Source organism: Suncus etruscus, chromosome 6, assembly GCF_024139225.1.
Source record: "Suncus etruscus isolate mSunEtr1 chromosome 6, mSunEtr1.pri.cur, whole genome shotgun sequence".
In the NCBI taxonomy this organism is placed as follows: domain Eukaryota; kingdom Metazoa; phylum Chordata; class Mammalia; order Eulipotyphla; family Soricidae; genus Suncus; species Suncus etruscus.
Window position 1 is genome coordinate 29,948,843 of NC_064853.1, and position 17,365 is coordinate 29,966,207.

A 17,365-nucleotide genomic window follows, 5' to 3' on the forward strand; every position below is an offset into this window, starting at 1 on the left:
TGAGCAACTCCATGTGCTGTCAGCCCGCAGCCAGAGACTGCCAGGGCAACTGTCTAATAGTCCTGTGAAAGGGCCATCAAGGGCATTGGCACTGCAGCTGGGCAATCTCAGACTCATCAAGTTTGGAAGAGCCCTAAGGGGATCTTTGGAAACGTCGTTCTCCACCCCTCACTGCTGCTCTGGACCAGCCGTGAGGGAACAGGCAAGGAGGGAGTTGTGTTCTCTCTTCTGCTGAGCTCCAGCCTCTGTGCTTAGTCAGCCATGCCCTTACAGGCGCCACACACATCCCTGTCCTTGGCCTTAACAACAGCCTGTGAAGCTGCCGCTGGAATGTTTGCTCAAACCCAGGAAGAAAATCCAGAGGTGTTTGAGAGACACATCCTGGGCCAAACACCTCCAGGCCCCTCTTCTCTGGGAGGTCAGCAGGATGGGCAGCCAAGCCCTGAGCCTTTGCAGGGCCGCTCAGGAAGGCAGGTGGGGGAGCCAGACCCCATCACCCCATTCCCTCTCGTGGACACCCCACGCACCCTGGCAACAGATTGGCCCACGTTGCCATTTGCCAGCCTCACCCCCTCCAAGCCTCGGGTGTTCGGGGGCCTTCCCCATCTGTGGGTTTCAGCCTTGCTGCAGGCAGGCAAGCCCTGGGCAGAGCAAACGTCGTTGGGCGTCTTTGGGCGCAGGCTGCCCCCCACGCTTGCTCGTGCTGAAAGGCCCTGTTGTACCGCTGCCCTGCCTGCGGCCGCAGCGCTCAACCCTGTTCTCTTACCTCATAAACGGCTAATTTGTTACATATTTTCTGACGCTGTAAATGGGAGAACAAAGACCTTTTCTCTCTCATATTTTTGTTCAATTATGTTTGTGGGGGAACCTGATCCCCTTCAAAGGGGGGCCCGGGAGGTGGAGGAAGCCTCCCAGGCTTACTGACCTCCCGGGCTGGCGGCTGGGACTCGGGTACCACTGAGAGGAGGGAGGAAGGCGAGGCCCCCCATAGGTCCTTGGCTGCCACGGGACAACCAAGTCCTTTCCTGAGGCCACATGTGTGCCCTGTGACACGTGGATGCGGCAGGAGAGGAGTTTCCCCCACATCCCATGGCAGCCCCTGGGCACTAATTGGCCTGTGCAGCGCCCCAAGTGGCCTGGGAAGCAGCAATGCTGCCACTGGAAAGCTGGATCTGCCCCCCCCACCTGGCATTCTACTCAGATGTTGGGTTGCTGCCCACTCCTGGCTCCACCTTAGGCTCCTTTCAGCTTTCCCTGGAAAAGCACACCTACCTACTCCACTGTGGGAGACGGGGCAGGTTGTGGCCTGGAGTCCAGCCTGATGTTACCCTTCTTTTCTAGAGTGGGAGCAGCTCCTGGACTTCGGGATGTGAGGAGAGAAGCAGACACTGGGGAGGTGACTGCTGGGCAGTGGCTAAATATCCAGGCTCTCTTGATGCCTCCTCTGAGGCTGTGTGACTTTAAACCACTCACTCGCTTGACTGCTTCATATCTCATCTGCAAAATGGGGTGAAAAAGTGATCTGCTTCACAGAGTTGTGCTTAACTGTGATATTTGTAAAGGGGTTAATTTGGTATAGAAACACTTAGATTGATTATTGGGCTTAGCAGACATAAAGCAATATTAAAATCACACATTAAAGACTGGGACCCTGTTGCCAGATAAAGCTCACAGATCCCTTTTATTGCCTGGGTCTGCAACCCCTGGCTTACTGTGTCCACTCTCTGGACGTTCTGTATCCTCTCTCCACCAAGAGGCCTATGCAGGAGTTAAGGACACTCCATTGTCTATTGGTCAGTTGGCTAGAGCCAAATGTCTCCAGTTTTCCTGATCTGCTCCTGGCAAGTTTCCTGTCTTTTGCAAATTTAAATAGATGAGGACCTAGAAGAGTGGATTCCGTACTCACCTACAGTGTCATGTGAAGTCCTTGCCACACAGTTGTCACTCCTCCTGCACTTCTGGGCCTACCTTTCCAATCAGCTGTCTCCATAGCTGTCTTGTGGTTTCCTGAAGGAAAGAGGGGTGGAGCCTTAAAATTCAGGACTGGGGGAAAAAAGTAGTTGCAGAGAAGCGAGAGCCCTGGAGCCCCATGAATTGGAAGATTTAGGAACATCCAAGACAGTGAAGATTCGAGTCTGACCTGCTTCACTTCTCCATGTACCCACAGAGCCACTAGACCCCAGGGGACTCATTCACCTCACTGTGGGGAGGAACAACTCCCACAGGCAGCCTACACCCTTTGACCCTGCTCCACTCAGTAGCACTCAGCTGCTGCCATGTTCAAAGCCTGACTCTTGTCCCCATGTCCCTTTAGGGGCCTCCCCTGAGCCGTCACATAAAGTCAGAGCCCCAATCCCACCTCTGCCCACACTCTGGCTGTACTGGTTTCCATGGGTAGGGCTGTGGAATTGCCTCATAGCAAATGCTTTGTCCTGGTTTTCTGAGTCCTTCCCAATTGCTGCTGTGCTCCTAAGCAGCCCCAGTGCTCCACTCTCACAAGTGATTCTGTTGTATGACTCTTTTGAGGCCTCCTCCCTGGTTCAATCCCAACCCAATTCGACTATGAGCTCTTAAGAGGAGAAACAGAACTAATGTGGCCCCATAGAACTGCCTTAGAGAGATAGTACAGGGTTAAAGGGGCATGATTGCCTGTACCTGCTCCTGGTCCACAGTTCATCCTGCTTCCTATGGTGCTTTGAGCAGCTTCCGCTTAGTTCTGGTGTCTCCCCAGCATAGCCAGGGTGGCCTGGGTCCCAGCACTGCTACAGAGCAAAAAAGGCACCTAGTCTTTAGACTTAGCATTAAGTGTCTGGTCTGACTGGCTGAGAATCGCTAGGGGAGGTCCCCATGCCCTGTGAGTATATCTTGGATGGAGGAGGCGGGGAAGAGTATGGATGCTTACACAACTGTCAACAAGGATAGTCTCCCCATTTGGCATGTGTGAAATCTTAAGCCCAGAAAGGTAAAAGACAGTTCCACCTTCTGATCGCATATCCCCAAATGAAGCACAACAAGGCCTTTTCACAGCCTGTGCACAGCATCATTCATATTGGAACTCAGTGGAGCCTGATCTGTGCTGCTCTCCACACTTTGTCTCTGCAGCCTTTGGCATCCTGTGACTTAAAGAAAAATATTTTATTCTTCAGCATTGAGTGCTCACAGAACCAGCCCCTGATCTCCCATTGCAGACCTCCTGGAGGTTCGCTGGCCAGGACCAAGGCAAAGCAGAGGTTCCCACACTGCTGGAGGGTCTGCAAGATCTCTTCCCCCTTCCCACCTCCATTCTAACAACCCCTTCCAGTCAATTGATAATTACTCTGTGGTCAAACCAGGAGTTAGACAACCCCACTGGGAATTTCATACTGATTCTGCATATGAAAATGGAGACTTACTATTTGAAGTCTGGACAGCTGTGCCAACAGGCAGGTCTGGGGCAGCAGGAAAATAGAAAAAACTCACTCTGCTTCAAACTTATGCATGCAGCCACATCAAGGTCTATGATAGCAGCCCCATGGCCTGACATGTGCATTAATGGGTATCCATGGTTCTTTTGGGTCCACTGGTCTTTCAGTCCTCAATGGTGACATCCCCTCCTGAAGATCCTGTGGAGAGGGAACATCCATGTGTGCGAGATGGAGCACAGAGCAGAGCACATGAGCTGAAGCTGAAAGACCTTCACCACTGGGGCCCTAACTCCCAGATTAATACCAGATCTAACTCCCAAGTCTCTAAATGCATCCTGGGAGGAAGAGACACCTTAACCCTCTGGGCATATGCAAAGCTTCCATGAGGCCTGGATTGAATCCCAGCACCATACAGTCCCTTATTCATTAGGAGTGACCCCTAAGCACAGAGCTGGGAGTAGTCTTTGGATTCCACAGAGTAGCCCCAAATCTCAAAGTTGAAACACAATAAATACACTCAGCACTTCCTCTCTGTCTTCCTCTAATGCATTTCTCTCTCCACCCACCTGTGCCTGTTCTTTCACTGAATATTTCAGGAGGTCCCAATGAAGCCCTGTTCTTTTCTTTTTTTTTTTCTGAACCGATAACTTTGATATTATATTTCTCTTTCCATCCTTACTACTTTCCCTTCCTCAAAGCTTTGTAACTGAGACAAGATGCTCTTAGCCAACTCTCTGTAACATTCTGTTCCATCAGGCTCATTTCTTACCACACAGGGGGTTTTCCCTTTCAAGGATCAGAGGTGATTCCTGGGGAGCAATGGAAGATTCGAGCTGCAAGCTGATCCCTGGGGATAGGAAGGGCTTGATCCATTAAGACTGGGCAGGTGAAAGCATTAAGCCTATGGTTCCAACAGCAGAGAGGAGGACCTGCATTTTTCTGAGCCTCAGTTTCCCTCTCAAAAAAGTGGGCTGATAGATCAATAACTCCCAAGATTGTTAATGAATGAAGAACAGATAAACCATGAATCCAAGTTTCAGAAAAAGAGACTATTTAATGATAAGGGGTCCCCTAATCCCAGAACATCCTTAAGCCATCTCTTGGACTTACTCTCTACTCCATGATTAGCTACTCTTAGTGGAATGACGTGAGCTTCAATTTGCAGGCAGAATTAAGCATGGCCCAGACCTCTCAGAAATAAAGATCTAGGTTTCCCACCAGGGGCCAACCCTGGCCACCAGGGCCATCTCTTACACATCTCTGGCCTTCTTGTCCCATCCCTGGAACTGGCATCTCCCTTAGCTGGCACACACACTCCCTTCATGGCCTGAGATTTAGAGGCACAAGAGACCCAGAGTGGAAGGTTTGAGAGAGCCACAGTTAAGTCCACAGTAGCCCTGCAGGGAAGTTGCTTCCCTCCAGGCCCCTCAGCACTTCATACCCTGCACACATATGAGGATTTCAGTAGAGCATGATGTGAGCCTGCTCAGTCCCTGGCTAGACCTCATCACCAGGAAGAGTGTATGGCATTTGGTCAGGATACTGCCCAGAAGGGTGAGTCCTGGGCTGTGATTTTCCAGTGTTTCTGTGTGGGCACTCAATGCCCACCTCAGAACCCCAACCTGAGTGCCAGGCCTGAGCCACATTTTCCCAGATCCCAGCATTCTTGACAAGGGGGTGGTGTGGATTTCTCCTCCCTTGACCTGTGGGCCATCCAGTGAATGCAAAGCTCCCTTGTTCCCGGACCCCGCCTACCCTGACTGTTTACTAGATTAATCTGGAACAATAAACCTGTCCCCACCCTCCTGGCGCCTGCCTGCTCCATGGGCGCGTGTTTGGAGATGTGTTTAAACTCCAGGTCAGCTCTCTGCAGATGCCGTGGGCCCCCTCCTGGCCAGTAGTGAGCTCTGGCTAGTGAGGGGCCGCTGGGACTCTTGGTGTCCGAGGCTCTATCCCAGCCATCCAGGGAGCAAGGCAGCTATCGCCTTCCCCTGTGTTTATTTTTTCATGTCAAAGCCTTATCATAAACATTATCCCAGAGTGAGCCACCGAGGCTACAGGCGAGGACGGTTTGTTATTCCAGAGTGGCCAGGAGCACAGGCTTGGGGGCCCTGTGAGCAGCACCAGGCTCGGGAATTCAGAATGAATGGGAAGGAAGCAGCAATCAGGCTGCATGCCTCTCTGCCTTGCTCACCCCCTCTTACCACCCTCCACTGGGATGGCCTGTTGGCATTTCTGCCTCTAAATGAGCTCCATGTGGGAGAGAACCAAGCTCAGGCTATCACCAACACCAGGTCCTTGAAGAGAACCAACAGGCAGAAAATATGCTTTGAATGGATGAGTTTGTGAGGAAGTGAGGCAGTACATATAAGAGTGATTATGTAAGTATGTGTGTGCTTCTGTGAGTGAAGGAGCATGAACATGAGTGCTTGTGTGAGGGAGCGTGTGCGTGAGTGAAGGAGTCTATTTGTGAACGTTTGTGTTTGTGAGGTAGCGTGTGCATATTTGAGTGTTTGAATGAGTGAAGGAAGCAATCTCCTGGACCTACGGAAGCATCCAGAATGCAGGTGAAGAAGTACATTGTTCCTGTGGCATCCAATGGGCAGTGCAGAGAGATGTGGTTTCATACTGTGGCTCTCTGTCCTTTACAGTCCCTGAGACTGGGGCCCAACCTCTCACTTTGTGCCTTGGTTTCTCTATATGACTACCCAGCAGGTAGTGATGACCCAAGGAGTCAGGCTTCTGGGTGCTCTGCTTTGGTGCATAGACTTGTTCCCATCCTTCAATTGTGCTACCTTTTGCAAATTACCATTGGTTGCTGTGTTGTTGTTTTTTTGTTGTTATTGGTTAATTGGTTTGGATTTGGGGGCCAAACCTAGTGCTCAGGATTTATTGCTGTTTCTACACTCAGAGATCACTCCTGGCCGTGTTCTGAAGACCATATGGGGTATCAGGGATAGAACCTGGATTAGCCATGTGCAAGACAAGTGCCTTACCCACTGTTATGGTTTTTTGGTTTTTGTTTTGTTTTGCTTTTGGGTCACAACCGGATGCACTCAGGGGTTACTCCTGGCTCTACACTCAGAAATTGCTCCTAGCAGGCTCACGGTACCATATGGGATGCCGGGATTCGAACTACTGTCCTTCTATATGCAAGGCAAATGCCTTACCTCCATGCTATCTCTTCAGCCCCCACTGTTATGATTTATAAAAATAAAATCGATGTGGGCATTCTGGGCCACACCTGGTGTTGCTCAAGGATTACTCCTGGCTCTGCACTCAGAAAATACTCTGGAAAACCAAATTAAATAATAAAATGAGAAGAAAAAATTAAAAAAAAAAGACCCTGGTAGGCTGTGGGACCATATGGGATGCCAGGGATCAAAGTCCACACAGGGTGGACTGTGTGTGAAGAAAACACCCTACCTGCTGTGGCCTCAAGATTTTAATTTTTTTTTCATCTAATTTTGTAAAAAGGAGTGAATGGCATGGGTTTTTCTCCATGCCACCATAATAAGGGAGTAAATAAATAAGCACAAGGAGGCTTTTTCTGACACAGAGCAAGTTCCAGTAGTACCAATGAAGCCTGAATCCTGAACTACAAAGATTGAGGAACATGGTGGTTCAGGACCCCACACCCTTCCTCCCTCCTGAGCAGTTCCGCGGTGTCTGTTCTCTCACAAGCAGCTCCTTGCCCTGCCGCTCTCCATGTTACAACACAAATTCCCGTTACTCAGCATTTACAGTCTAGAACCACACAGGGATCTGCGGGGGTGGGAGGTAAGAAGCATGGATTTGAGGTTCAGCCTGGTGTTGGCACATGCTTCTCTGCTGAAATGGGGCTGCTTCACAGAAGGCCCTACCTGTTTCTCTCTCTGTTGCTAACAGCTGTTCGTCTCAGCTTGCTGCTGGCTGTCTCAGAGCCTCTGGGATAGTGGGCATGGCAATTCGAGGGGTAAGTGTCTGGGGATACTGAATACCCTGAAAGGGGGCAATGTATAGAGAGGGATGAGTAGAAGAGCTTGATCTAACCAATAAACCCCTTATGACTTTGGTCCAGCCCCTCATCTCCCTCCATTAGTTAATGGCAAGAGCACAGGACACAAGGTTCTCCCAACAGGATTCAGGACCATTTATCGACCCCACAGATCCATGCAGGAGCCCCTGCATTGAGGGGGACAGTCTCCAGTCTGATTCCTTCACCTTGGGGAGCTTTCCAAATGTATCTACTCCACATTTGGAGTTTCAAGTAAAGATTCCTTTGGTAAATAGTAAGAACCAAAAAACATTCCATGGCTAAAATTGGTTCAAGAAAGCACAGGACCAAATGACTTCCAGGGGCCCTGCTCACTCCGATCTGGAAATTCTCAGGTTGGTTTTCTTTAATGTTTTCTTCACCAAGCATCTCTCCAGCACTTACTACATGCCAAGACTATGCTGAGCATCATATCGAAGGTAACAGACTTAGCTCACTAGCCTCTGCAACCCTTGGTCCAATGACCAGGAGCCACAGCAGACCACAGATGAGTGCAGATCTTAGGGCAGCAGAGACCTGAGGTCAGAGAGATCACAGATTAGTAAGAGCACAGATCAGAACAGACCAGACACTAATGCAGACCACAGACCAGTAGAGACCACAGGCTAGAGCACACCAGACACCAGAGCAGACCATTTCCAGTACAGCCCACAGATCAACGTAGACCACAGATCAGAGCAGGCTACAAACCAGAGCAGACCACAAACCAGAGTAGATCACAGGCCAGTGCAGACCACAAACCAGAGTAGATCACAGATCAGCTGAGACCACAGATCAGAGCAGACCACAAACCAGAGAGGATCACAAGCCAGCATAGATGACAGACCAGCACAGACCACAGGCAGAGAGACCACAGATCAAAGCAGACCAGACTCTGATGCAGACTATAAGCCAGAGCACACCAAAGACCAGCGCAGAACACTGACCAGTGCAGACCAGAGACAAAACAGACCACATCCCAGTGCACTGATCAGTGTAGACCGCAGACTAGAACAGACTACAGGCCATTACAGACTACAAACCAGAGCAGATCACAGATCAGAGCAGACTACAAACCAGTGCAGACCACAGACCAGGGCATACCACAAGCCAGAGCAGACTACAGGCCAGAGCAGACCACAGACCAGTATAGACGACAGGCCAGAGCAAGCCTTAGACCAGAGCATACCAGAGACCAGTATAGAGCACAGGTCAAAGCAGACCACAAACCAGCACTGATCCTTAGGTGTTCGAAGGCTGATGAATGTTGTGCTACAACAGTTACCCTTCCTGGGGGCTGAGACTCAGGTTGGCCCTGTGTGCAGAGACAGGCTAGGGAAGACATTCATGGCTTTATAGGCCAGGTGACGTCCAACCAGGGTAGGAATGTGCAATTGCAGAATATGGCCACAGAAGATCTGTGTGTCCTCCAGGCCACAACTACTTTCATCCTTGACCTGTGCATGTGAAGGACATGCCGTTGCCATGGTGGTGTCCCCAGCATCAGGGCCTTCCTCCTGCTCTCAAGGCATCTCTTGCTGTCTCATTCTGCAGTAGGTGATCAGATTTCAGATGTGGTGACCAGAGTGGGAGAAGCCTAGATATAAGGTGTGGGGAATCTTGCCTCATCTTTATTTAGCGCATGACGGGGAGCAGCCTGAATTGCTACACACTTAGCTGTCCTGGCTCACCAGCCAACAGGGGGTCAAAGAAGCTTTAAAAATTGCAAACAGCTTCCAGGTAGGGATCTGAGAGTGGAGTCTGGTGTGGGGAGTGAGGGTGTGTGTGCTGTGTTCAGGGAACAGAGTGAGAGGCATGGAGAGATAGAAATAGCAAAAGGACTGGGAGAGAAAGTCAGGGGACAGTGGTGGGTGGGGAGGTCTGAGCCTTTAAAAACAGGGCAGGAGGTATCTGTCCAAGTTCTAAAAAAAAACAGATGGAGAGGAAGGGAGCTTGCTTTGTAAGTAAGTAAGGTGCTTGCTTTGCATATGACTGACCCAGGTTTGAGAAGTGATCCCTGAATACAGAGCCAGATGTGCCCCTGAACATAGCCAGGTGTGCCCTCCACTTCCCCTCCAAAAAACAAAAAATAGGAGTGACCTTTCATACGTACTTTTAAAAGATGACCAGTGCAGAAGACCACAAGAGGGGTAGAGAGGAGGTGACCTGAGGAAATGTTGGGGGACTTTCTCAAAGGGCCTGACAAAACCAGCCCAGACCTGAGAGTCGGGGCATGTTGAACAAGACAGTGTTCATTCAGGAAGAACAGGGCCCAAGGACCAATCAGAGTCAGCAGGACATTCCACCAGCTCCACCTTCTGTGCAGGAGCTGTCCTGAGTGTGTCCTCTCTTACCCCCCAACCCCATCTGTGCTTAGACCATAGTCATAGTCACTCTCCTCTTTTTTCTTAACTGGGGTACACAGCCATGTGGAACTGAGCAAATCACTTTACTTTCCTCATGGGCCTTCATCTCCCTGTTTAAATGGGGCATCCTAAGTGACCTCTTGGGGTTGCACTCCATCAGTCACTGCAGTCTTCAAGAGTGGAAGCACCAGACTGTACACAAAAATGATCCATCCAGGTCTCCTCTGCTCACTCTTCTTCCTGCTTCCCTGCTTCCCTGTTTCCCTGCTCCCCTGCTCAGCCACAAAAATGGTCTGTGGACACAAAGCCAGGCTCCTTTGAGAGTTCCTCTCCAAGACTATAATGCATTCGATGTTCCTGGGGAGCCCTCTCCCACCCTAGTACTCAGCCAGCAGGCCTGGCCCAACTATAACCCATGTGCATATTTGCTAATTGGACTGTCACAGGCCAACTGGACTGTGACTCAAGACTGCGGTTCCTGGGCCTCTGTTCTGGGAAGACAGTTTCTAGAAGTGGCATTTAGGTTGGCCCTCGACAACTAAGTGGCTGGTCCTTTAACTTTGTTCATTTGACTTGTTTGGGGTGTACTTAATTATAGAGTATCCTCTTGCCAACATTTCTCAAGTGCAGGAGAGAAAAGGCATTAAGAGAGAAACAGGTCTCTAATTTCACATCTTAGACAGGACGGGTTATCCTTTTGTTGCATCAGTGCCTCTGACATTGGACTGTTGAGCTGTGGGATGAAGGGCTTGGGGTATGCGTGCAGAATGCTGCAGGAGCTCAGAGGCCTGAGTGAAGAGCAGATGTGGGAACAGTTGGCTAAGCCAACCACACACACCTTTTCTGTGACTCTGCGTCCTGAGGTGGGAGGGCCCGAGCCCCACTACAGCACAGACCTCAGTCTTCTCCTTGTCTCCAGGTGCTGTTTGCACTGAACCAGACGCTGTTGCAGCACGAGAGCGTGAGAGCCGGGAGTCTGCAGGCACCTTATACCACTGAGGACCTCATCAAACACTATAACTGTGGGGACCTCAATGCTGTCATCTTCAACCATGACACGTCCCAGGTGAGCCTCCTCCTCCCACACATAGCCACAGTCACCAGCAGGAAAGGCAGGGCCCAGAAACCCAACTGGCATGTCTGAGACAGTTATGAACCAGGCACAGGCCTCCCTTCATTCACCTGTGGAGAGTCAGGCAGAGACTTTCCTGGAAGGCACAGCTGAAGGCCTATTACCCAGGTGGGAAATGCAGACCAAGGGCCTGTGTGGTTCTGGGACTCAGGCTTCTGTGGCATTGCTAGAAAAAAATAAGAAAGTCTCAGAGGGAATACATCAGGATAAAGAATACAGCATTTCCTCTGAGCTGGAGCACCCACTCCATGCTTCTTTCTCCACACCAGTTCTGACAGAAAGATTCCCTCAATCTGGATTCCTCCATACTTGTCCTTTGTCCTCAGGACCAATTCCAGGAGATGGCAGTGGCTCTGCAGTGGCCTTTACTGGTCCAGGTTCCATCCAGGTCTCCTCTGCTCACTCCTCTTCCTGCTTCCCTGCTTCCCTGCTCCCCTGCTCAGCCACAATCCTTACAGTTTTCTCTGTGAAATACCACCTTCCTCCCTCCAAGTGCCCCACCATGGGAAACCCCTCATTGACACCCTAGATGTAAGCAGGACTCTCCCAGCACCTCTACCACCATGCAAGGCTTTCTGTATTGGTGCTTAAACAGTCAGTTTGCCAGGACATGCACCTCCCTACTCAGCATCCCACAGTGAACCCCTCTTTTCTCAATGTAGAATCTCAGCAGAGGTCCATGGCCCTATTCCAGCATTCCAGCCTTCCAACTCTCACATCCTTCTGCCATCCCTCACACATGCCAATACCACTGGCATGTGGTACCACATGCCAAGACATGGCTGTCTTATGGGCTGACCATGCATCTTCCCATCCTGTCTGCACACTCTGTCTTTGCATTCAAGATAGCTCAGAGTCTCCCCCAATCTACCTGGGGCAATTGTAGCAGACCCCAAATCCTACTTTCACACACACTGCCTTTCCCCAGGACTGTTCCATCCTCATGCACATCTTGGCATCTGCATGTCTAAATGGGGGATGCCTTCTTGACTTTTCTTCCTTGGTAGAGACAAGCTTCTTGTAAACAGTGAACTTCCTATATTTGCCATGGAATACCAGATGGAGGTGGATGGGGCCTTATTAACACAGCAGCCCTGCTCTAGGTGGATCTGAAGGTCCCTCTGTTTTGCCTTTCCAGTTGCCCAACTTCATCAACACCACCCTTCCACCACACGAGCAGGTGACAGCCCAGGAGATCGACAGCTACTTCCGCCAGGAGCTCATCTACAAGAGGAATGAGCGCATGGGCAGGAGGGTCTTGGCACTGCTGCAGGAGAACCAGGACAAGATCTGCTTCTTCGCTTTTGGAGCAGGTAGGTAGCCCAAGTGAGCAGGGAATGTGTGGAGAGCCTCGGGGCAGGAGAGGTTTCAGGGCTCTTCTCCTGACTGACTCTACCTTAAAGGAAAGTCGAGTGCCAGAAGAGGACAAGGAAGTTCATAGAGTGTTCAGAGCCAGATGAAAGTGAATACATTGGGGTCTTCCCAACAGTGTCAGTTTCTGGAAGAGTGACCCCTGCCCAGAAAGAACAGCATTTGTGCCCTTCATGCCCCAAAGGCAATGCTAAAGCCTAGGATAGAACCAGCTCCCACTCAGCAGAGGGAGGGCTGTGCGGTTCCTGGCGGTATGCAGAGGGTGGGCTCAAGAGCTACTGTACAGGGGCCGGGCGGTGGCGCTAGAGGTAAGGTGCCTGCCTTGCCTGCGCTAGCCTAGGACGGACCGCGGTTCGATCCCCCGGCATCCCATATGGTTCCCCAAGCCAGGAGCGACTTCTGAGCGCATAGCCAGGAGTAACCCTGAGCGTCACCAGGTGTGGCCCAAAAACCAAAAAAAAAAAAAAAGGGGGGGGGCTACTGTACTGATTTCACCCAAAATAGACTGTGTGGACCCATCTTAGAACCTTCTCAAAGGCTCCTTCTTCTCTTTAAATGAAGGGCATTATCATTAACTCTTTCATACAGTCATATGGAAGCCATGGAGGAAAGGGAAATTGTTCAGAAAGGTACTTAGCTTAATTGCCGTTATTAGGAGAGACAAGTGGCATCTGCTGCCATGAAGTCATCATGATAACATCTTCATAGGTGTCATCACCTCATACACAATGAACTTAGCTCCTGTATTGGGACCTCTGACCTTTCTTTTTTTTTTTTTTTTTTTTTTTTTTGTGGTTTTTGGGTCACACCCGGCTGTGCTCAGGGGTTTTTCCTGGCTCTGTGCTCAGAAACTGCTCCTGGCAGGCACGGGGGACCATATGGGACGCCAGGATTTGAACCGATGACCTTCTGCATGAAAGGTAAACGCCTTTACCTCCATGCCATCTCTCTGGCCCCGGACCTCTGACCTTTCATGCCAGGAAGTGGGGTAGCTCACTGTCCCTGTTGCTGACAGCCATAGTCACCAGGTGACCGGCAAGTGGCATTGTTGTTTCCAGCTTTCCCCCAGCAATGTAGCTTGTTACCTATTTCTGTTACTTAAACAGTCTAGGCCAGTGATGGCTAACCTTTTTGAGCCCAAGTGCCCAAACTGCCACACAAAACCAAAAAATTTCCTCAAAGTGCCAGCACATCCTTCCAATGGCCAGTCCAGCTCTGTTGCCAAAGCAGACACCAACACACTCACCTCCCACCGCACCGCATATCTTAATTGTGGACCTTCCCTAGTGCCAGCTGCAAGGCCTTTGCGTGCCACAGCTGGCATGCGTGCCATAGGTTTGCCATTGCTGGTCTAGGCTGACTGAGCTTCCCCAGTACTATGTGCCTGAACCAGATGGTTTGGCCTGTGTCCATGGGCACTCATGGCCTCTGTTCCATTCTCACTATCCCCAGCCCATCACACAGTTGCTATAGGCACAGGCCAGGCCCAGCAGGATGAGGCCCAGGGAGCCCAACCCAGAAAGGCCCTGAGGATGTCTGAGTGTCTGCCAGAGTCCATGAGGCCCTCAACCTGTCAGAAATCTGAGCAGGCAAGACTCTGACAAGATGTTTCTTTAAGACTACTTTAACAAACAGGGAGGTCAGGTATGAAATACCCCTAGGTCAGGAGAAGGAGTAAGAGGGAGAGAGAGCTGGGCTTGGGGCCAAGATATGGTCAGATTGAGGGTCAGGTACAAGGAACAGGTAAATAAGGCAAAAGAATAAAGGAAAATACAGTCAGTCTCATAGAAATCAGAGAACAAATTGCAGCCAGTAATAGAAACTGTTCGTCAATCCGCCACTCCTCAAACTGCCACCTCACAACTCCCACCCAAGCCTCACTCAGGGTGGGGTTTATACCCCTAGCCAAACTACCAGCCAATGACAGTTGGTTAAGGTCTTTCTTAAAGGTGTGGACCCCTTTTATGGCTGTTGCTGGGGTGTTACAGGAGAAATACAGTAATGTAAGACAAGAAGTGTCGTCATGGCAGGGCCATGTGACGGCATTTGGGGCAGATACCTTCTTACCCCAGATCCTTCAAGACTAATAGCCAGTTTCGTCTTCCTGTGCCTCTTCCAAATGCCATCAAGTAAAATGGAAGGGGAAAATTTATTGGGTGCAGGTGCCCTGGACACATGCTTCCTTGTCTTGTCACTCCTGCCATCAGACATGAATGTTCTTGTTGGCTGTTGCAGCCTTGACCGTTTCTTCTTGTCCCTTAAATCCAGCTGACCCTGTCAGGCCTGTTGGTAGTACCCACACCACCACCACCACCCCCGTCCCTTCCCCTGTCCTTCCCCTGTTCCTCTCTGCTGCCATGCTGGATTCAGGGCCCATATCCTACAACTTCATCCCCAGGGCTCCCCACAGTCCTGCAGCAATCACTACGAACTGTTCAGTATTCTGGAAAGAGCAGGCTACTGCCTGGAAGAGCCATATCAGCCATGGGAACACCCAACCAACCCTGACCCTGAAGTAGGGTATGAAATCCCCCAGATCTCATACACATCCATGGGTTGTCTATAGAAGACAACAACTATAAAAAAAAAAAAAAACGTACAAGTCCAGAGTGATAGCACAGCAGGGAAACCATTTGCATTGCACGCTGGTGACCCAGGTTGGATCCCAGCATTCTATATGGTCCCTCAAGCTACCAGGAATAATTTCTTTTTTTTTTTTTTTTTTTGGTTTTTGGGCCATACCCGGTAACACTCAGGGGTTACTCCTGGCTATGCACTCAGAAGTTGCTCCTGGCTTGGGGGACCATATGGGACGCCAGGGGATCGAACCGCGGTCCGTCCAAGGCTAGCGCAGGCAAGGCAGGCACCTTACCTCTTGCGCCACCGCCCGGCCCCTACCAGGAATAATTTCTGAGTGCAGAGCCAGGAGTAACCCCGAATGCATCTGGGTGTAGCAAAAAGGAAGGAAGAAAGAGAGAAGAGAGAGAAATAAAGAAATAAGGAAGGAAGGGAGGGAGGAAGGGAGGGAGGGAGGAAGAAAGGAAGGAAGGAAGGAAGGAAGGAAGGAAGGAAGGAAGGAAGGAAGGAAGGAAGGAAGGAAGGAAGGAAGGAAGGAAGGAAGGAAGGAGAAAGAAAGAAAAAGAGAAGTACAAGATGAGGGTAGGGGTTGTATTTGTTACATGTATTCCATTTATGAGTTTATCTTACATTTTGAAATCATTTTCTTCATTCTGTTTTGAAGTAAAGCATCTTTTAATAGATTATAATTTGGGGTCAGATCAATAGTACAGCAGGTAGGGCCTTTGCCTTGCCTATAGTCAACCCTGGTTTGAAACTAGCATCCCATAGGGTTTCTTGAACACCACCAGAAGTAACTGCTGAGCATCACTGGGTGTGGCACACAAATAAAAATAAAATAAAATGAAACAGATGATGGTGTATAAAGCAAAGGTCATCTTCAAAAGTCCTTATTTGGCAAAGTAAGCCACAGGTAATTGTATTGCTACACACACACACACACACACACACACCTTCTCAAACAATAGGAAAGAAAAGACCACAGTGAAGGAAAGAGTATGAGGGTGAAGCTGGCAACTCAGGAAGACCTGGGGAAATGTAAGGCCCAGTTACAAAAAAGTCAGAAAGGAACCAGAAATGGGTCAAAGGCCATTTTTGGCTTGGCCTCACCAGTAATCCAGGAGACCAGTTAGCAGGTGGTTTGTTAGTGGACAGGTGGCCTGATGGCATCCAATCAGAGCTGTCAGACTTTGAGGGGGCTGGGGAGGTGTGTATGGAGCACCTGGATTTCATCTCCACACTGAAAAAAATAAATTAGTAATAGATCAAGTTTGAGGTAAGGAAGGCTGCAGAGAAAGGAGGTAGAGTGTAGTGACCAGGGAGGGAGAGTATTACTTTATTCTCAGTCTGAAATCTGTCACTGCAAGGGAGGTGGAGTGGTGGTGGTGGGGTGTCTGGAGGGTAATTTACTGACCAGAGAGGGCTGGGGGAGACCTGTAGGTATGGACTTTGAGAGAATAGAAGAAGGTAGAGAGAGGCAGAACATGCAGCATCTCACAGATACTTTCTCTCTGGCTCCAGCAGGCCAGCAGGCTCTGCTCCAAACTCTACCCTGCCCCTCATGCCTGCCCATCAACTGTCAAACTTTTTCCTTAAATACCTACTCGGCCATTGTCCATTACATGGGGCTGTTGTCCAAGGGGTGTGTCCAGGTCCCATTCCAAGGGCATGTCCAGGGGCATGTTCAGGTCTAATTATTGTTAGAAGTTAACATTATCATATCAACAGTAGAGATTGTTGGTTTGAAGAGGGGAAAGCTTTAGGCCTGAATGCAGGAGGCTCTGACTACAGCATTGACAAGTAGGAGGCGATGGCTCTTACATTAGGGTTCCATTGTGGTAGCTTGGGCCAGAATCCCTGAAGTGCAGCTGTGTGAAAGGTGGTAAAGCAGTAGGTATGCCACAGAGGCTGACGAGGGACATCTTCATCGGACTAGGAACAAGACACATAGGATATCTGCTCTGACTGTGAGAGATGGAGGCAACATGGGCTCCCCCAAGGGCCTACGGTTTGCATTGGCCCAGCTTCTGAGATCACTGAGAACAACCCCTAATAACTAGGTGTAAATGTGGGTACTACATCTTAGTCCTTCCCCAGACTGTGTTCATCCCCTATCGGTGAGCACCCCATTGGGTATAAACTACAGCAGGGCCATACCTCAGACTTGTTGGTGCCTAACAATGTTCTTTCAAGACACACTGGGCCGAAGCACTTGGAATCAACTTGATTCTGTTCAGTTACATGGTGTCTACTGGGCCTCAGGCTCCAGAAGAAAATGGCCATTTGCCGGTAGTTCCAGGGAACCTGGGCTTCTCAGCCAGTGTTCACTTGTTCAGCCTTCCCAGAATTGCAAAGAGGAATCTAGAAGAGAATGAGTAATACAGGACCTGTCAGAACTGGGCTGGCAACACAGCCAGGATAGACCAAGTGCCCACTAGAACCTGTTCATATCAGACTGAAATTCAGTCTTTACCTATATTCCAGGACCCCCCAAGAAGTC

The 17,365-nt window shown here is 50.0% G+C and overlaps 1 protein-coding gene across 1 annotated transcript in view; it reads left to right on the plus strand.

Annotated features, from left to right (window-relative positions):
* Nucleotides 1-261: 261 nt before the first annotated feature.
* The window catches only part of LOC126011672 (metalloprotease TIKI2-like), a 37,644-nt gene continuing 20,540 nt past the window's right edge, over nt 262-17,365 (plus strand). The window contains exons 1-4 of the mRNA XM_049775486.1: nt 262-710; nt 1,342-1,396; nt 10,705-10,851; nt 12,056-12,230. Of these exons, the coding sequence (XP_049631443.1) occupies nt 262-710; nt 1,342-1,396; nt 10,705-10,851; nt 12,056-12,230 (826 nt within the window). The remainder of the gene's footprint in view (nt 711-1,341; nt 1,397-10,704; nt 10,852-12,055; nt 12,231-17,365) is intronic.